This window comes from Rhinichthys klamathensis, unplaced genomic scaffold (genome assembly GCF_029890125.1).
Source record: "Rhinichthys klamathensis goyatoka isolate OS25496 unplaced genomic scaffold, OSU_Roscu_1.1 h1tg000262l_1, whole genome shotgun sequence".
In the NCBI taxonomy this organism is placed as follows: Eukaryota; Metazoa; Chordata; class Actinopteri; order Cypriniformes; family Leuciscidae; genus Rhinichthys; species Rhinichthys klamathensis.
Window position 1 is genome coordinate 2060432 of NW_026606783.1, and position 21956 is coordinate 2082387.

At 42.2% G+C, this 21956-nt stretch overlaps 2 protein-coding genes across 2 annotated transcripts; both read right to left on the minus strand.

The window, feature by feature from the left end:
* On the minus strand, positions 1-1700 carry LOC130101776 (uncharacterized). The gene is made up of 4 exons (XM_056267625.1): positions 1556-1700; positions 956-1108; positions 374-657; positions 1-251 (listed from the first exon to the last, which is right to left on the minus strand). Exons 1-4 carry the CDS (start codon positions 1683-1685, stop codon positions 45-47), a joined length of 774 nt encoding a protein of 257 aa, XP_056123600.1. The 5' UTR covers positions 1686-1700; the 3' UTR covers positions 1-44.
* Positions 1701-3827: 2127 nt separating this feature from the next.
* On the minus strand, positions 3828-21321 carry LOC130101844 (nuclear pore membrane glycoprotein 210-like). The gene is made up of 3 exons (XM_056267695.1): positions 20923-21321; positions 20142-20351; positions 3828-3917 (listed from the first exon to the last, which is right to left on the minus strand). Exons 1-3 carry the CDS (start codon positions 21163-21165, stop codon positions 3828-3830), a joined length of 543 nt encoding a protein of 180 aa, XP_056123670.1. The 5' UTR covers positions 21166-21321.
* Between the last annotated feature and the right edge of the window lie 635 nt (positions 21322-21956).

A 21956-nucleotide genomic window follows, 5' to 3' on the forward strand; every position in this document is an offset into this window, starting at 1 on the left:
ACTGTTGAATGGTAGAATATTGCGAGAAGTGTGTTTGTTGCTCTCTAACCTGACTCCTGGCTGTCCATCACTCTAGTCACCATCACGACGTGTGTTTGTGGAGAAAGATCTGTATACAGGGTAATGCTTGCAGTAGAGGGTACCTGATCCAGGAAATGTGATGCTGAATAGACTCTAATGAGGAGGAGGGTGGGGTCTTCATCTGACCGGACCGGATCAGACAACACAATGTCTGTTGTGTCTGACTGAACCTAATTAGATAAGAGTGAAGAAACAAGAAACTGAAAAGTCATTTAATTTCAAATGCATTTTAAATACAATTAATTCAGTCAAGCAGTATAAGGATTTCTCCCATGATCCCTCTCATTCTCACCCTCAGTGCACTGAGCATGTCTGGGGTGCCAAACACTGTGATTTCAGCCACAGGCTGCTGGGAGGACAGTTTGATCTTGGTGACAGGACAATGGAACGCTGGCACATACTGGAGCCGAACAGAAGATTGAAAAGAAGGGGGTGAGTTAGGAAGTGACGGCAGGGCAGCTGGGGCTGATTGAGTCTGCAGACACGCAGACAGATAGATGGAGACAGGCAGAGTGGACAGAAGATGGAGGATGGAGTCTGACTGGGGCTGCACAGAGATCCTGCAGCTGTACTGAGCTGAAACAGGGCGACAAGACAGGTCAACCATAAAGGCTAGCTTCATGGGTAAAATAATAACATTTTAAAAAATAAATAAAAATGTATTGAAGGATGCTTTAAACATGTTACCAAATTCGAAAATGTGTTCCAAATCCATTCTCATAGAATCAGGATTATTAAGGATTTATCAAATTGATCCGTCAATTGTTTTAATTATTAAAACACAGTTGGAATCTCTCAGACACTAAGCATAACAGAAGGCTTTAAAAAAAGTCAGCATCTTAAAGTATTTTAGGTTTTGTAAAACGTGTTTCACCTGTGTCTGTATTGTAGAAGGGTGTTGAGTGAAAGATATCCTGCAGTATTCTTATCTCTAGGTAGGGGGCGCCAAAGTGTAAAGAGCACAGTAGCTCTGCCTCGGGATGTAGTTTCTCCTCAATGACCTCCCACTGGTCTAGATTGCATTGAGCTACCATGCAGAAAGAAAGAGAAAGAGTCAGTCAGACTCACAACCTCATATTCCATCTGCACAGATATTTATCCATGTCTCTGAAAGTGAAAATCCTGCCCGGATCCAAGATCTAGGAAGATAGAGTTGAGATAATGAAGATGCGCAAGTGAAACTTTCCACCCACCACTTGTTTTAATTGTACTTATTAAACAGTTAGATATAATCACCACTGAGAATCATTTCTAGTCTAAGGATTAAGTATTTAAACAATTAAAGGGGATCTGTGGATCCTCCAGATGGAAATTAATATTTGGAATTATAATCCCTTTATTTCTTTAATCTCCTTAACAGTCTAAATATCCCTCAAGATTCTTTAATAATCTTTACGCAATCGGATTAATGGCATGTCAGACGTTTTGTGTACACTGGCCTTCCTGAATCTCATGTGGAGGTGAAAGGAGTCACCTATGTTGGCAGCAGAGGTGTTCAGATCCACTCTGACTCTGTATTCTGAAGCTTCGGGCCAGTTAGTGAGGAGCCTATCAGCAGGAAGAATGATCACAGGAATGGACGCAGACTCCACTGTTACCTGCATGACACCACAAGAGTCTTTGAAATCAAAACATTCACAATGGGTCTGTTCCAAAACTTAGTGAGCTACCGTGCCACATCCTAACAGAGATGGAACCCCACAAGTGATCGTATTGGAAAAAAATTTTTAACTCGAAGGGCTTCCATTGTCAACTACAATTTATATACGGCTTCACTGTATATAAGGTAAGGGGGAATAGAGCTATTATGTCACAAAATATGAGGACACTTATGTAATACCACAAAGGCACTGATTACCTCTCTGAAGGTTTGCTGCCCACCCTCTAGCCTGTAGTAAACTACTACCGTCCCAGAATTCTTTGCAAATGCCACTCCAGTCTCAGAGTTAATTTGAAGGATCTGACTTGATGACACATCCCATCTCCCTCGCCGACCTTAAAGAGGAAAAAACAAATGCAAAAACGATCTATACAGTACTCTAATGCTCAAAGTATACTTCGGTTTTTATACGAACACAAGGGTATGCGTACAGCATGCATGACATACACACAGCCAGCCTTTTCTAACCATGCATATTCTGTACGTTCAGCTTAAATTTGCACCAAATTGTTTTGCACTAATTAGTTTGTCTTGTGTACCGGTACTTTGACTTGGATGTGGACTTTAAACATAACTTTAATCATAAAATAAACATAAACAACAAAACGAAACGAGCAGCAGCGGCCGACTGCGGCATATAAACATAATTAAAACAGCAATGTGAAATGTCCCAGGCTTTCGGACACGCCCTGCTTCATACCACAGTAACGTTATTAAAACTTTAATCCATTAGTTCATCCATGAACATGGTTTCTGCCTGAGTCCTGTAGCTTTCCATCGGCTGTGGAGTTGAAGATGACAACTCCCATGATTCCACGCACATTCACGCCATCATCAAGCTACGCTTTTGTTATTTTTTTGAAAAAGTGACCTCTAGCGGCGAAACTTACATACTGTGCTTTTAAGCGCATGGTTTTGCACACAGGAGTATACTTTGAAAGGCTACACGCTCGGCCGTACGCATACATAAAGTGTTCACATCAAAAATGGAGTATACTTTGGACTTTATGAAGGGTTTGTTTACGAAAACTAAAACCAGTGCTCTGCTTGCTAGTAACCTACTGATTTACCCTGCTGGTCTGTAATGGGAGCGCTGAAACAGATGATATCCCCAGAGCGCAGGAATCCTGGGGGCTCTGAGATGGCAGGCACCACAAACAGAGTGGTGTAATCACTCAGAAATGGGTTTATAGGGTCTCCCTGCACCCTCAAAACAGTTAGACCAGGTGACACCGTCTGAACCAAAAACGACTGATTGCCTTTGTCAACTATCAGTTGCACCAGGTCATCTCTGAGACAGAGAAAAAGAGGTTAGACCACTTCTGCGAGTACTTGGAGTCATACAAACATGTCTATCTGTATAATTGCCTGTTAGTGGTGACCAGTGTTTGCATATTATGGGAGTGGAATTGTTGTCCCATGTTGTCATAATATAGAGCTTTAATATGGATGCTCCAGCCCAGAGGGTAGGCAGGAAGGGCTCTCTCATCATCACTGTTCACTGATGACATAGTCAAAACTCGTACAAACCACACTGTTGACACCTAAGGAAGGAAAGGTTGACATGAGGATCTAAAATGAGTTACCTATGGTAATAAATTATCATGATGAACACTCACCTTCACACTGATCAACATTGTTTGGTTGATACCACAAATGTCCACGGCAAAAACCTCCAAAAGAGCCACGCCTGTATCAGGTCCTGTTCTCAACACCCCTTGATCATCAAAAGTAACAAGCCCTGCCCCTGAGACACACCGGCTAAAGGTGTAACGGACTGGACAGACTGTGTCTCTGAAAACACACGTTTTAAAACCTGTATGATGTTACCTAGTCACGCGTAACCAGTCCGTTGACTAAACAGCAAAATACCTGTGGTTGTTTCTGAGATTATATGAAACCAACCAGGATCTTCAGAAAATTCTTCAGTAAAATTTAGGGGGGAAAATATGTCAATGTAATTTTGATCAGGCAATGATGTGGAACAACTTCATGGAGTGGATGCTAAATTATTTTTTTCAAGCTAGGCAAAAAACAAATAAATAAATACAAATTTCTGACATGAAACATGTCAGGACATACAAACTCACTTATTGCTCTGCAGGGTGTACTGAGAAAGGGGAGACATGAGGATGGAACCCAGGGTTCCTGTTGTTAATTGCATCTCTTCAAACACCTGAGAAAAGAGGGAGAACAAAAGAGAAGAGATACATTTAGAGAAAAACAAAAACAAAAAAAACAATTAGAGAAACCATTTTTTTTTTCTTCCCTATAGTGATGTTTATCTGAGTGAAACAGCTTCTCGAATTAAAAATGTTGGGTGGGACTTGATTTTGTCCATCGGGAATTGATTGGATGGTTGTTGTTTCTATTGATGTCATGTGCGTGACAGGTTGTCCAGCTCTCGCTAGTAAAGATGTTATCAGAGAAGAGATGTTGTTGCAAGAGGGAGAGGAAGTTATTTTGATTTAAGATTATGAGGCCGCATGAATTAAAAAAAAATTATGATGTGCACGAATAAATCATTAATAATAAATGCTGCAACATTCCATTGTTTATTTTGACTTCATGGTGACTTTAAATATTATTCTTCCATTAACTCATTCTTGAGGATTTTAAACATCCAGATATTCTGGTTTGCTGATTAGCCTAGTTGAATCTGTTTGACTAAAATAATCTGTGATGAATTATGTATTCTGAGATTGTGTGGGTTACAGTACATTGTTATTATTTTATTTTATTAAATCTAATTATAAAAACAGGCCTCTACAGTATGATTTTATAGTACAGTACAGAAGACTTTTATCTCAGAAGATCAAGGAAAATCTGCTTCCTCATGATGTGACTCCTATAAATAGCTTGTCATTGGTGGTTCTTTATGGAGGATGTATTTACCAGTATCTGTATCTCGTCAGTGAGATGATCAGAGAATGAAGTGTTGCTGGTGTGTATTTCTTCGAGCTGCACACGCACTTTGAGGCTGGTCCTGCCTGGAGCTTCGGCTCTCACTAGCACAGAGTAACTGTGAGAGGGAGACACACTAACGCCCACCTAAAACAGACAGCATGATGAAAAAACAAGTGTTCATACAAGTCAGTTTAAGCTGTGTGTGTGCATCTCACCTGTGCATGCCTGGGTTTGATCTCCAGCACACACGGTTTGCTCAGACTCCAGTGGAACCTGAGGCCAGACTCGACACTACCCAGAGAGAGAGGGTTCTGACCGCTGTCCCTCCCCATTACGTAAACCGGCATCTAAAAGGAAAGATTCATCCAAACCCCTCCTTATACATGCAGCAAAAAAACATGGCTGCACACAATAATAATGAGCATGAGAAGGACAAACCTCTGTTCCTACAGATAGAGTAACTAAAGGAGCCTGTATCCTCACTGCTGTCAGGTTAAACACCTCCACTTCATCCTGATCACGTCACATGCAGTTAAATCGCAATTATTAGGTTTATGCGAAAGCATTATATCTTTAAGGGTGTATTCACACTTAGTAGGTTTGGTTTGATTAATATGAACTCTGGTGCTAGAGACCCACCTTTTCTCTTGTGCATTTTGACTAAAATATGAATGCCACACTGACCAAAGGCATCTAAATGAAGCAAAACCAGCACAATGTCACAAGATGCGAGCGACACTTAAAAGGAGACAATGCGCAAGCACACGGAAAATCGCAAACTCTGTTGAGTAGGTACTTATTTTAATTAAGTAATTACTTCACGACCACTAAAAAAGGATGTTCTATATAGTATGAGTGTGTCATTATCATGTGACCTATCGGCGTCAGTTGCGTCACTTCACTGCTATTCATAAATCCTCTCCCGTGGCCTAATGGGATGGTAAAGTGTCCATCTTATGCACACTTCAGAATCTAGTAGTAGGTCATCCAGGTACTTTTTGCCTACTGGACAGACTTCTTTTGTCACATGCTGTTTTTCCGAAGTGTTATTTTTAGTTTGTTTTGATTAAAGAACTGCATGTGATTAGATCCTGCCTTTATTTTTTGTTTTTATTTGAACCCATTGCTGACACAAACATTGAGCTCATTCAGCCCAGCACACAGCATTGTTTTGCATATTCGGTAAGTTCTGACACAAAGTATATATCATAAAAGCGTTTTTTAGTGTGTGTGTGTGTGTGTGTGTGTGTGTGTTTGTATCGATCGGTGTTAAAAATCAGTGTAAACACTAAGCAAACCAGTATTAAATGTATCATTTTCTTTTTTGGCCCAGACAAAAAGAACCAAGAGAGAACCAAACTAAGTGTGAACACACCCTTAGAAATGTGTACATTTATTATAGTAACATTTTAATACAATTTAAATAATAAATAAGGCCATGTAAGAACATGATGTGTGTGTGTATGAGAACAGATGTTAGTGATGGTAGTGGTTACAGCATATAATTAAGGCGGAATGGGATGAAGGTTGGATTAGCTGCAGTAGGTAAGTAGTTAGGCCTATTAATTATTCATCCTGGCTGCCATGGAAATGGAAAATTAAATCATGCATATATGTTTGCTCCTGAGTCACCTTTATAATTATGTGATTAAGGGACATTTCAAACAGAACACTTTTTTGTGTTTAAAGGGATAGTTCACTCCAAAATGAAAATTATGTCATTAATTACAAGCGAACATGCTTGAGCTTCCGTTTACCACAACTAATGAATGCTGAATGTTTAAATGTGAATAAAAGCCTAAATTCATTATGTTCATTATATTAAGCGACCGTGTCTCTTCAGAAAATTTGGACTAAAAACGTTAATTCATATGGATTAGTTTTACGATCTCCTAATGAACTTTTTGAAGCGTCAAAGTGGTAGTTGTGTAGCTGTCAATGGAGAGACAGAAAGCTCTCAGATTTCATCAAAAAGATCTTCATTTTTGTTCCGAAGATGAACAAAAGTTGTATGGGTTTGGAACATAGACTGTAAAAAAAGATGGACGATGCCCCTTCGCTCTCTTCCATTGGTCAGAAGTGAAGCCGCCAGTGTCCCGATATGGCGCTGACATCTTGGAACTTGAGTCTGCGCAGTAGCGATTTCGGGACCAGACCCTATGGACCAGACCTGCGCAGTAGTGAGCAGGAAGTAAAGCCGCGAAATCAAGGCCCGCCCTCACTCTCGCAGAATCAATCGCAAGCACGAGCTCCTGCACTTTTTAAAAAATTAATTATAGAAATTTAGATATTAAATTTAAAGCTCCAATCTCCTCAGTCCTCCGAAGATCCCGAAAAAAAGTCTGTTTGTGGTTCAGTGACTACTTCGCTCAGAGAACCTGTCAATCACAGCTGTCAATCATGACGTCACCACCACCGCATCAAATAACTAACTAAATTTTTTTTTTTAAAATGTTTTAACTTATTTTAAAAACAAACACTTGAACTTACATCAGCGTGATAAAAACTACAGTAAATGATAGAAACCATCTTTAGAAAAACGATATTTGAAGTGTAATTTAATTGTTTAGTTGGTCTCACATATAATGTTGAATAACATGGGGAGGCGGGGTTTATGACCTATACTAGGACCAGCCACCGGGGGGTGATCGAGACGTTTTGGCTTCACTTTTCAGGGCTCTTGCGGCACGCTTGGTTTGGAATGACATGAGGGTGAGTAATTAATGACAGATTTTTCATTTTTAGGTGAACTATCCCTTTAAAAACAAAACACAGTAGTGGAATGAAAAAAAAAGTCTTGAGATGCGACAGTCAAACACTTCTGTCTAGCACATGTTTACATAGAAAACCTATGGAAAAGCAGCACAGTGGAATGCAAAAATGCAAGACATGGGGCAGAGAAATGAAAGAGCATAAAGGCGTGTTGAACTTCTTTTAACTTGTTCACGGTGGAATGCAAAAACTTGTTCTGTGTGAACGGACCCTACAACTACTGCCACAGGTATGTGATCGTCTGTGTAAATAATACTTTTTATGTATGGCCTCAAATCGCAGGAAATCTCTTACAAATCTATGTGTGTGCTACCTGTACAAAGGTAGGCGGTGCTTCTGTATCGTGTGTCTGGAGAGCTCCTCTGAGTTTGACAACACCCACTGCCACACCTCTGACCAGTCCTGTTTCTGTTACCACGGCAATAGAGCTGTCATTCACGGAGAACCTGACGCTGGACTGAGGATGAGGCCCTCCCTCCAATTTCACCTGAACATCAAATACATCTTTATACTCAAAAATGCATTTCTGAGAAAACTAACATATGGTTTGGTGCATCCTGTCACACCCACCTGTCGCACACTTCCAACTGCCAGAGTGAGTTTACTGGGCTGCAGACTGAATGGAGGGTAAACTTGCATATTCTTGTGGGAGGAGCTTATAACACGCCCATGACCATCCACTGCTGAGAGGAGGAGACTGACCATGCCCACTGCCAGGCCTGTCACATGGAACCCCACACTGTACTCATCCAATGGCCCCACCTCCCTGTAAGCATACAGTATATACAACAATTCAAAAGCCATGTTTTAACTATAATTTCTATGTGAAAGAACTAATGACAGAAATAAAAAAATGAATATATTCAAATAATTTTAAAATAAAATGGAAATACCCCATATGTGTATACGATTTATTTGTAATTCACACTGAAACATTACAATAAAAATGACTCCTATAGCAGTTATGTGCATTTCTTTAAATTTCATACCATTTTAATAGTATTTCCATCATTTCAAACTGAATTAGAATTATACATTCTGTTTACTACTTCAGTTTAAATTCAGTTATGCATCCTTAATTCAATTCTAAGCCACTTGCCTCACTCCTTACAATTTTTCCAGCACCTCACCTCACCTCAACTCCAGCATATCTATTCATTTCTATTATGTATTAGATATTACATACTCTTTATTAAGAAGTCATAGGAAAGAATTTAGAGCTTGAACCCTTGCCTTATGGACAGCAAACCTTCATCTCATGCAAATGTATGTAAATGTAAACTAGTGAAATAAGACTGATACAAAACACATGGCCTGGACTCACTCCACAGAAATGATTGATGAAGAAGGGATAAGCATGAGGTTCATGAGCAACAAGAAATTATGAAGAAATGGTTGATTCTTTGAATCCAGAACACGCACTCGTACTACAGCAGAATGTCTGACCTCAATCTAAAAACCATCAACATAGGAGACAAAGATTCAGTGAACATGAGATGATAAAAATGTAATACAGTGTAGTAAAATGCCTAAAAGTAATGCAAGAGATGAGGAGCGTCTGTCTCCGTCATACAATATTAATGAAGTCAATTTGGAAATCTGTGATGTCAGAGACAAGAATGGAGGCCACAGCAGGATCAGAGGTTAGACAGAGGTCATGGGCCAAAATAGTCAAAGAACCAGACTGAAGTGGGGACACCTGGGATAGAAAGATTATAAGTGAACTAGTTATTTATATTGCAAAATATTTACAAGAATTATTTGAACCTGCACAGACTATTCTCCCACCTGTATTATATTGGTGTCCATCATGTGGTTAATGCTGGCCAATTGGTTGTCTTGTAGATTGATATGAAAGACACCTGAACCATAGATCAAGGTCAGATTTTCCTACAGAGATGAATGAATTGATTGAGGAGTCATTAAAATACAACAAATAACAGGCCAAATGAGATATGATGGAGAGGGATGAATTTGCTCACTGTGACTTTTGGATGGTTGAATAAAGTGACAGAGTGTCTGGCCCACTGTACGTCATCTACCAAACGCAGATTCACACACTGAGATGCTGGAGCTGTCAACATCTTATACAGCGCACATAGTTCAAGTGTTACTCAGGCATACAAACATAAATATGGACACATTACAAAAATAAACACAATAAACACACACACACAAAGTCACAAACAAACACATACACAAACAAACACACACACACACCTCTGGACATGTAAGAGTGACACTGACAGTCACGGTTCCTGTCTGTCTGTGGGACTGAAGAACCTGGCAGGCTGTAGAACAGGCGAGTTGATTAGATTAAGCTCAATAGCAAATAAGATTGTCCACAATAAGGAAAGACAAATCATTTTTTTTTTAATCTAGTCTAAATCCTGTGTCTTATAAATGTACTCATATGTTGGTTTCATATAGTATCAAACTTTTATACAATTTTCAAGAAAAGTCTCACTTTAATTACTCTAAAAATGTTATGTGGTGTAACCAAGTAAAAATAAATCTTATTGATTGCTTTCAAACAAGTTACAACATAAATTTAAAAATATATGAATATATATAAAATATAATTAATTATTCATTTAGAAATAACATAATATAATAATATAACATAATAATAAACTGATACTATTTTACCAACACTGCTTCACTGCTTGATTATAATGATTAAGTAATCTCATATATACATGTATATATCTATACTGTACAAAGTAAAGTGTTATTAATCAAATATTATGAACTATTGATTTAGAAATAGCTAAATAACTAATAATATTTTACCAAAACTGCTTCTTGATCATTTTAATTTATAAATAGCATAATAATAATAATAATTATAATAATTTAACTGTTTTTAAGAGATATTACTAAAATATTATGCCAAAGAACTAAATAAAGCATAATTCTTTTTGAAAAAAAATTATGGCATCAGGACAGCTGTGTCCGTCTGACATTTTTAAAATTTAATTCAGAAATTAAAAACTCATAATAGAAGCGGTATATTCATTTCATGCATGAATTGCATTAATCTATTTTTGAATAACTCAATAGATTCGGACAAACAAATGAGTGTCATTAATCAATTTACACAATATTGTGAAAACTAAAAAATGGCAAAATGATACAGTGCAAAGCAAAACACCATGTAGTTTGTAGCCTGTCTGAGTTGGTCTGTCAGCCGCTGTCATTGTGGACTGGGGGCCCAGTGAGAGGAGACCAGGGTCAGAGGAGGACCACCTCACCGAACAGGAAGTGAAATTATCAAACTGCACCTCCTTTTGGTCAAACACAGACAACTGCAATGTAGCATCCCTAGAGCTGGACACAGATAACTGTGAGAGAAAAAGAAAAGAATGACATGAAAGAATATGGTAATGTGATATGCAATTACATCAGAGTAATTCTGAGAGAATAAAAGAAGTCCAAACACTGAAAGAGATAAAGCGTGACCTCGTTAAATAAATAATGATTAAATCATGCTTAACCTATCTCACTATAGAAGACACACAGGAAAAAATATTTGAAATATAGCAGAAAAGCAATAAACTATTGATTTGGTGCTCTATAATCATGAGAAAGAAACTTCTTAAACTTCTGAACCTAATTAATGTGTGAATGAATCTTTGAACAAAGGTGGCAGAGATATCAGTCACAAGAATGTGCAGTAATAGTCCTTTTTTTGCCATCCGTCAGTTCATGACCAAATGGTCACATTATTTATGTAAGATTTATGTAAGACTTTCTTTTTATTCAGCAAGGATGTATTAAATTGATACAAAGTGACAGTAAAGGCATTAATAATGTTAAAAAAAATTTTTTATTTCAAATTCAAATAAATGCTACTCTTTTTATCAAACTCTCTATTCATCAAATAATCCTGTAAAAAATGTATCACGGTTATTAAAAAAAAACCTATTAAGCAGAACAACTGTTCCTCTTCAGCCGGTCAGTCGACGCCACGTTGAGACCGACGAATAGGAATCTCGCTAGAGAGGCCAATCTACTTTGAGTGAAACTAAACGAGCCAATGCACATTGGTGTGCAATCATTTGCATCAGCTGTTCAGCCATGCAGCACGGGTATATAATGAGCAGCAGGTGCGATTGCACTTTAGCTTTTTGCTTCGGAGCCGAGCATTTCGATGCTGTTCTCTTCAGTGAGTGTCTATAAATTAAACGAGCGAGCTCTCCAGGAGGATCTCTCACGTCTGGTGCGGGCGATACAGCACGGCAGCGGGGTTGACTTTTCTCTCTCTCTTTCTGTCTTTTTGTGTTTCTGTTTGTCACTGAGCAAAACAAAAAGGCTTGTACTTACAGCTGGTACGGTGCGCCAAGAGCGCTGAAAAGCCGTTTTTTTACGGCTGGTGAGATCGCCGTGAGAGAGAGACAGCACACGACAGGCTGCACACTTCCCTGTGTGTGTTCGCGGCGACTGTTCCCCTGCGTGTTTCAGCATCAAAGAGAGCAGTCCCCTGTAAGAGCTTACACGGGTGGAGTGCGTCTTTTTAAAGATGTCACTCTACCTGTGTGTTTCTGGATGCGGTCGTTACCTGGGATCGCAGGATGGTCACGATGTTCACGCTGCATTGCGTGTCTGGGCATTGAACATTCTGAAGCAGCGTTCGTGGATGAGTCATGTACCCATTGTGGGAAGATGACCATCTCGGAGTTTCAGTCGAGACTCTCGTTCCTGCAAAGGGGCGGAGTCCCCGCGCCTCTGCCGCGATCTAACCCTCCACAGAGGGTTACTTCAGGCAGTGGTGCGGGTGACCTGAGGATTATGGTGAGCGCACTTTCTTCGGGGAACCAACCCCCTAGGAACCCTCATCCCTCCCACGCTCCGCAGCCAGTAGAGCTGCAGACGGAACGTGCTGGACCATCCACAAGGTGTGTACCAGTCGTTTCCTTCGGCACTCCCCATGATGAACAGATGTCGGTCACTGCATCAGAGGGTGGGTGAGACTTCTCTGTGGATGACGAATCGGCGTAGCTGCCCCCTTCAGGTGTGGCAGCGGAGCCTGTGTCGGACCTGGAGATGATGGCCATGCTTTCCCGGGCTGCCAACAGGATCGGGCTCGTGTTTGTTCCCTTTTATTTGTGTTCCGCCGCTTGCCTTAAAACCAGCAGTACCTAAATTTTCAATTAAAGAGCAGTTTCTTCCATCTCTGGTTCCGAAGAGGGCCCGGAGAGCTGTGGGAGGAGAGAATCCTCACCACTCTCATCCGCCTCTTCTATCGCCAGTGGGCAGCAGCGTGCAGTACGAGAACGCATCCAAGCCGCCAGGTAAGTGTTGCACAGCACACTCAGACCCCGCTATGGGCTGCCTCCCAGAGAGAGCCTTCCGAGCCACGTCCCTGCGTTCCACCTCGCTGCCCCACTGCGGGTACGCTTGTACGGTCCTGTGAGCCTGGTTAGCGCTCCCCAGTCCGTCTCGCTGGCTCATTCGGACCATCAGGCTCGGCTATGTGATTCAGTTCGCCTGGCGTCCCCCCAAGTTTCAGGCCATCCACACCACTACAGTGAGAGCAGACGATGCCCATGTCTTACGAGCGGAGATCGCAGTCCTACTGGCGAAGGACGCGATAGAGCCGGTCCCTCCAGCCGATATGAGGTCAGGGTACTACAGTCCCTACTTCATTGTACCCAAGAAAAGCGGTGGGTTACGACCGATCTTGGACCTGCGAGTTTTGAATAGGAGTTTCCACAAGCTACCGTTCAAAATGCTCACGCAGAGACGCATTTTCGAATGCATCCGTCCCCGAGATTGGTTTGCAGTGATCGACCTGAAGGACGCGTACTTTCATGTCTTGATTCTCCCTCGACACAGGCCGTTTCTGCACTTTGCGTTCGAGGGTACAGCATATCAGCACAAGGTCCTGCCCTTCGGGTTGTCCCTATCTCCCTGTGTCTTCACGAAAGTCACGGAGGGGGCCCTTGTTCCCATGAGAGAACAGGGTGTTCGCATCCTCAACTATCTCGACGACTGGCTCATACTAGCACACTCTCGAGATCAGTTATGCGAACACAGGGACCTCGTGCTCAGGCACCTCAGCCAGCTGGGTCTTCAGGTCAATTGGGAAAAGAGCAAACTCTTCCCCGTGCAGAGGATCTCTTTTCTAGGTATGGAGTTAGATTCGGTCGCACAGACAGCACGCCTCACAGAGGAATGCGCTCGGTCGGTGCTGAACTGCCGGAATACGTTCAAAGGCAGGACTGCGGTCCCACTGAAATTCTTTCAGAGGCTCCTGGGCCATATGGAAGCAGCGGTAACACCGCTCGGGCTGCTCCATATAAGACCGCTTCAGCACTGGGTCAGGGGAGGGACGTGCTGGTCCGTACGGACAACACTGCCGTTGCGTACAACCAACAAGGTGGTCTAAGCTCCTGTCGCATGTTCGCAACTCGCCCACCATCTCCTCCCCTGGAGTCAGAAGCATCTGAGGTTGCTTCGAGCCATTTATGTCCCCGTGTGTTCAACTGTGTGGCCGACGAGCTGTCAAAAGCTGTGCTCCCGGGATAATGGCGACTCCACCCCCAGGCGGTTCAGCTGATCTGGAGAGAGTTCGGGGAGGCTCAGGTAGACCTGTTTGCCTCCTCAGAGACCTCCCACTGCCAGCTGTTTTACTCCCTGACCGAGGGAACACTCGGCACGGACGCACTGGCACACAGCTGGCCCTGGGGCCTCCGCAATATGCATTTCTCCCAGTGAGCCTACTTGCACATACCCTGTGCAAAGTCAGGGAGGACGGGGAGCAGGTCCTTCTGGTGGCTCCCTATTGGCCCACCCGGACCAGGTTCCCCGAACTCATGCTCCTCGTGACAGTCCCTCCCTAGTCCATTCCTCTGAGGAAGGACCTTCTGACTACCCTATGGCACCCGCGTCCTGACCTCTGGAAACTCCATGTGTGGTCCCTGGATGGGACGTGGAGGTTCTAGGCGACTTACCCCCAGAGGTACTTAACACCATCACTTCAGCGCGGGCGCCGTCTATGAGACGTGCGTATGCCTTGAAGTGGAACCTGTTCGCTGAGTGGTGTTCTTCTCGCCGAGAGGACCCCCGAAGATGTTCGATAGGGCCCGTGCTTTCCTTCTTGCAGCAAGGGTTGGAGCGAAGGCTGTCTCCCTCCACCCTCAAAGTACATGCTGCCGCTATTTCAGCATATCACGACCACATAGATGGCAAAACAGTAGGAAAGCACGACCTGGTCGTCAGGTTCCTTAGGAGGGTGAGACGGTTAAACCCTCCTCGACCCCCCTCCATACCCTCTTGGGACCTTTTCCTGGTACTCCGAGCACTCCAGGATGCTCCCTTTGAGCCTTTGCAATCAGCAGACTTAACCCCCTGGGGTCGGCTATCGCGCCGGCGCGACGAGCTCGCTTTTTTTCTTATCAGTGCAAAAGAGACTCAAAATACTCTGTTGATTTTGATCTTACATATACACTCACCGGCCACTTTATTAGGTACCCCATGCTAGTAACGGGTTGGACCCCCTTTTGCCTTCAGAACTGCCTCAATTCTTCGTGGCATAGATTCAACAAGGTGCTGGAAGCATTCCTCAGGGAGTTTGGTCCATATTGACATGATGGCATCACACAGTTGCCGCAGATTTGTCGGCTGCACATCCATGATGCGAATCTCCCGTTCCACCACATCCCAAAGATGCTCTATTGGGTTGAGATCTGGTGACTGTGGAGGCCATTTTAGTACAGTGAACTCATTGTCATGTTCAAGAAACCAATTTGAAATGATTAGAGCTTTGTGACATGGTGGAAGTAGCCATCAGAGGATGGGTACATGGTGGCCATAAAGGGATGGACATGGTCAGAAACAATGCTCAGGTAGGCCGTGGCATTTAAACGATGCCCAATTGGCACTAAGGGGCCTAAAGTGTGCCAGGAAAACATCCCCCACACCATTACACCACCACCACCAGCCTGCACAGTGGTAACAAGGCATGATGGTTCCATGTTCTCATTCTGTTTACGCCAAATTCTGACTCTAACATCTGAATGTCTCAACAGAAATCGAGACTCATCGGACCAGGCAACATTTTTCCAGTCTTCAACTGTTCAATTTTGGTGAGCTCTTGCAAATTGTAGCCTCTTTTTCCTATTTGTAGTGGAGATGAGTGGTACCCGGTGGAGTCTTCTGCTGTTGTAGCCCATCCGCCTCAAGGTTGTGCGTGTTGTGGCTTCACAAATGCTTTGCTGCTTAACCTTGGTTGTAACGAGTGGTTATTTCAGTCACTGTTGCCCTTCTATCAGCTCGAACCAGTCTGGCCATTCTCCTCTGACCTCTGGCATCAACAAGGCATTTCCGCCCACAGAACTGCCGCTCACTGGATGTTTTTTCTTTTTCGGACCATTCTCTGTAAACCCTAGAGATGGTTGTGCGTGAAAATCCCAGTAGATTAGCAGTTTCTGAAATACTCAGACCAGCCCTTCTGGCACCAACAATCATGCCACGTTCAAAGTCACTCAAATCACCTTTCTTCCCCATACTGATGCTCGGTTTGAACTGCAGGAGATTGTCTTGACCATGTCTACATGCCTAAATGCACTGAGTTGCCGCCATGTGATTGGCTGCTTAGAAATTAAGTGTTAACGAGCAGTTGGACAGGTGTACCTAATAAAGTGGTCGGTGAGTGTAAGTGTTGTACATCATTAGATCCTGTTAAGTGTTTTTTTTGGATACTCACAACAAAAACAAAGTGTTGTGCTTTTCGCCAAATAAAGAAAAAAAAACATGATGCGAGTTCTGCGTTCTCTCTGTCAGTGAAGTCCATTCTGAAACGTGTCCGAAAATGAACTGTAACTCAGGGAATACTCAGTCAAGGCACAGGCACACAGGCATGAAGCTTGAATTCTCTTCTTTTAAATTAAGTAATTTATATAAAAAACAAATATTCTCAGTTTATGTAATCTGTATGAAAAGAGAGAGATGTCAGTCGTTTTCTTTTAAGCTCATTATAGCTCATTAAGTGTTAATGTGACCACGGAGAGTGCGCACGCTATTCAAACGCAAATAATCTGAGGCAAGCCATGCAAACGCCCACATCAGCTGGATAAAACACATCAAGTTTAATAAGAATCATTTACTTTACGTTGTCTTGTAGGGATGTAACGATTCACTCGCAACCGGTTGAAAATCAATAAAAATGTGTGACGATTCAAGTCGGTTGAAATGTTAAACGAATCGCGCTACACGTTTTAAACAGCAGAGGCGTTTACTGTATAGCCTACTGTGAAGTTGTGAACCTCGCTTTACAGGCACAATAGCAGCGAGCACACACTGGCGCGAAGCTAGCGAGTGTTTTCACTTCATTCATGGAACTTGAGCTTGTGTGAGCCAAGCTCAACTTCCATAGGAATGAACTGAAAACGCTCGGTTTGCTCCGCTCGTGCTGCGCCAGTGTGTGGCATAGACTGGTGTGCACGCGCCGTCAAACACATGGCGACGGCAAGCGTAGATGTTGACGTTGACTCAATCAAATCGGAGGTGTGGCGGCATTTTGACTTTCCGTAGACTAATAATAATCACCACCGTGAGAAGCACCAGTCACCTCCGTTTTCATGTAAAAGGCATTAATACGACAAGTGCGAGAGCCACGGAGATCACAAGGTGCATCAGTGTATTCGTGGCAACCAGGTGTTGTATTTATTTTACTATCTCTTTCTCTAAATGTGCACATGGATTTAAAAAAAAAAAAATGTATGGATGGTTATGGCATATTTTTCTAAATGTGTTTTTTTTTACTCTTGCTAGTGTAATGATACAAATTATAACAAAATTAAAATCTTAAATGTAGGGTTTTTTTGACAAATATATTTTAAATTTAAAAAGAAATGTGCATTTTTTCTGAGAAATAATAAAAGGGACACTTTTTCATTTATAATTTCTTAAATCTCACTTGTTAAAAAAATCGTGAGAAAATCGTATCATGAAACTAGTATCGTGAATCGTATTGCATCGTGAGTTGAGTGAATCGTTACATCCCTATCGTCTTGCTACATATATATATTCTACATAATTGGTTCAAAGTTAGAGTTGGAAACATCTTGAAAAAATTTGTCTTTTTCCACAAATTTTGTATGCATGCAAATTGTAAACAAAAAGAAAAACAAAAGAAATATATATATATATATATATATATATATATTTCCTTTGTCTTCGCATTCTTTGGTACCCAGTGACACACCTGTGTGAAAGGCTCATTATGCAGCTCATTATGCGGCTCATTATGCCAGTCATTGTATTCTCAGGTGTGAATCGGGGCATTAATCAGGATCATCACAATCATTCACGCCCCTCAAGGGCCCCAAAAACACCTTAGACCCCAGAGGGTTAAAGCTTCTCTCCATGAAGACTTTGCTGCTGGTTGCACTGGCCTCTATTAAGAGGGTAGGGGACCTGCAGGCCTTTTCGGTCGACGAATCATGCCTAGAGTTCGGGCCGGGTGACAACCATTTTGTACTGAGACCCCGGCCTGGCTATGTGCCCAAGGTTCCTACCACTCCCTTCAGGGACCAGGTGGTGAACCTGCAAGCGCTGCTCCTGAAGGAGGCAGACCCAGCCCTGGCTTTGCTCTGTCCTGTCCGCGCTCTGCGTCTATAAGTGGACAGAACTCAAAGTCTCAGGACCTCAGACCAGCTCTTTGTCTGTTACGGAGGCCAGCAGAAGGGAAAGGCTGTCTCCAAGCAGAGGATGGCCCACTGGATGGATTACCAAGCACAAGGCGTGCCCTGCCCGCTCAGGTTGCATGCTTACTCCACGAGAGGCGTTGCATCCTCCTGGGCACTGGCACGTGGCTCATCGTTAACAGATATCTGTAGAGCTGTGGGCTTGGCGACACCTAACACGTTCGCTAGATATTATAGCCTACATGTAGAGCCGGTCTTCTCCCGTGTTCTCACCCTAAACGGGTAGAAGCACTGACAGGTCCGGCTCTGTCGGTTTGCTGCACCCTACTGTGCACCCGTATTGCTCCAGAGTGAAAAACCTGTTGAGTCCTCCAACACCCTCAGCCCGGAAGTGGCGGAGCGTCCGGCGCCAGGCCTTTATCCGTTGAATCCTTGAGAACCGGATCTAGGCTGGGTCCCATATGTGTGACCCTGCTGGGATCCCATATGTGTATTTCTTCCACGGCTGCTCCTAAACGGAAACCCGTGTCTTTCCCTTGAGCTAAGTCACCCAGTATTCATATGCAGTGCAACCTTCGGGTTAGTCCATATGTATATCTCCACATAGCTCCTTCGGGGAAGAATGTGGGTTCCGCAGTGTTCTCCTTCTTAACATAAAGGGCATGCTTTCCCAGTGTTATCCAAGAATTTCACTGTATGGGTTATCACGGAACAACAGTGACAGATATACGTCTCCGATCGCTTGCACAGTGCAATCGCACCTGCTGCTCATTATATACCAGCGCTGCGTGGCTGATGCAAATGATTGCACGCCAATGTGCATTGGCTCATTTAGTTTTACTCGAAGTAGATTGGCCTCTCTAGCGAGATTCCTATCCGTCTGTCTCGATGTGGCGTCTCCATTCCCTCCTTCAGGGAACGAGAGTTACCATATGTAACCTAGATGTTTTCAACATTGATAATAATAAGAAATATTTCTTGAGCACCAAATCATTACATTAATGATTTCTGAAAGATCATATGATACTGAAGACTGAAGTAATGACTGCAGTAAGTCAAAGTTGCCATCACAGGAATACATTAAATTTATTTGAAAATATATTGAAATAGAAAACAGGCATTATAAACAGTAATGATATTTCATTACTATGATATATTACCATTTTTTACTGTATTTTTGATCAAATAAATGCAGCATTGGTGAGCACAAAATCTTACCAACCCACAAACTTTTGAACAGTACAATATATGTGTGTATACATAAAGAAGAAAGTATGAATACTCATTTCTTTGCCAACTTGTCAGTTAGTCCTTAACATATCATTACCATTTTGGTGTCTGCACTGCACTCATCATGGTTTGTAGAAATGTGTGTAAATAAGTGAGCATGCAATCACTGGCATTCTGCCGGCTTGTAATTATTATTTCCATTTTGTGTGTGTGTGTGTGTGTGTGTGTTTCACTTTGACTAATGATATGCTTCAGTAAATTGGTAAATCTAATGCAATTTCTGCCTCTCTCAGTGTGCTGTGACCAAAAAAGGAACATTTATGACCAAAAATCAAAGTTTTGCTCATCACTCATGGGTGCCCTTCAGTTTCAATTAGAGATATGATGTGATGTTTCATTCTCAGAAATGTTTTTAGTATATTACTGAGGGTATATTGATTGCGAGGGTTTGACATTGATCAAAGACTTGGTTTCTAGAGCATCTATGTCAGGAGAGGAAAAGACCTCACGCAAACTTAACACACACACATTGAGGGCCCATGCATGCGGTTACTATGGAAACTGCCATAACACTTCACCCTGCATATCTCACATAATTGCATGGCAAATGAGAGCAGCGAAAAGAGGGAAGGAGAGAGACGGAGTTCTGGTGTGGGTGTAGGGGTGGAACAGAAAGAACACCTGGAGGGTGAGAAAATGAAATAATGAAAAAAAAGAGAGGTCTGGGCAGGTGAAGGGAAAAGAGGAAAATGAGTGATTCATAAAAGAGTTTGTGAGAGGACATAACAGCAGGAAGGGGCAAAACGAGAAAAAGAGAGGATAAAATGGGCATTACTCACCAGTCCACAGGGGTACTGAGGCTGAGTGCAGGAATAGTGATGGGAGAATAGAGGGATGGATGAAGGTGAGGTCGGGGAGGAGGTGGTTGACGAGAGAAGAGAGAGAGAGAGACTAGCGGGGATGCCACACGCCACATGAACTCTGCTCTCCTCGACTGCGGGAATCTCGTTGAACGGTCCTGGAGTATTACCACATCTAAAGACCAACCACTGCACACATAAACACACACACAAGTAAAAAAGCGCTTCACCCACTCAATGCATAAAGGGCTTATGCAGCAGAGAAATGTCAAATTTAGAATGAATTCTTTAATATGAAGAATACTATCTCAATTATTTGGTTTTTGGCATAAAACCCACAAAATATCCATCAAATTGTTTTCAGACAACGATAGTAAATAAATACTGATATCATATTATATATATAATGCAGACTATATATATTTAGAGAGAGAGAGATATTTTTTATGTTTTAAAAAATCTCTTATGCTCACCAAGGTTGCATTTATTTGATAAAAAAAAAACAGTAAAAATAGTATAATTTTAAAATATTATAACAATTAAAAAAAACGTCTTAAAACATTTAAAAATGTAATTTATTCCTGTGATGGCAAAGCATCATTAATCCAGTCTTCAGTGTCACATGCTCCTTCAAAAATCATTCTAATATGCTGCCTGCTGCTTAAGAAACATTTCTTATTATTATCAATGTAAAAGCAGTATTTAGTGTACATATGCAGTACATTTGAATGATACTTTGCAGTTATAGACATTTCCCAACCTGTTTTCCCACGGAGGTGCACATGACCTGATACGCATGTCGAGGTGTCCTTGCTTGGGCCGGACTCAGTGCCTCCACGGTAACACTCCCTGTTGGAAGCACCTCGATGTCACTATAAAAACGGAAGGGGGCCGGGGGCCAGGGCTGAGGCCCCCCCTCGAATATAACCACACGAGATGAGCCCACTGAGAGAAGAACCTCAGACGCAAGCGACTGAGCGAAAGAAGGAGAGAACAATGTCATTGAGAGGTTAAGTGGAGTCAAAAGCTCATGATAATGTCCTTGTTAAATCTGTTGTTGTCTTTCATTAGCGTATGACTGACAAAAGGAAAAGCACTGATCCATCACACTGTCCTATTAAACTCTCATAAGTGTACCAGAGAGCTCCACTGCTCTCTATGTCCCTGACATGCTGCAGAGTCATACATCAGTGATCAGGAGCACAGTTTCACATTAATCTTCTGCTACATCCAAACAGTTCATTATCTTAATAAATAGCCACCATAGGGCTGATAAATCACCCTTTATACAGACATGACACTTACCACAAATCATACACGCGCGCACACACACACACACACACACACACAAACAGCATACTTTAAGAGGGCTGTAGGCCACCAGTGTTGTCGTCTCACTGATGTTGCATGCCTCTGTTACCACTGTGATGGTAACAACAACGTGTCCTTGTGAAAGAGCCTCCATTCGGACCCCTCCACAGAATTCAGAACCTGGAGGCAAAGATCCTAGGAAAGAGGGAGAGAGAGAGGCAGAAATGTAGAAACAGACAGAAAATATTAATGTGGTGTTCTTGTTGGTTTAAATCAGGTAGATACATTAATAGGTTAAGAAAAACCACAATAAATAATATGTGTACATGTTGTGCTACCACATTGATTTAATTTAATTAAATATTGAGTTCATTAGTTTGACAAATCTCCAACAAATCTTCAAGTGAAAACAGGAAATAATTATTTTAAAATAAATAAAAATAATTTTGGTTGGCTTTTTGAGATTGCATGTAACATCTCAGG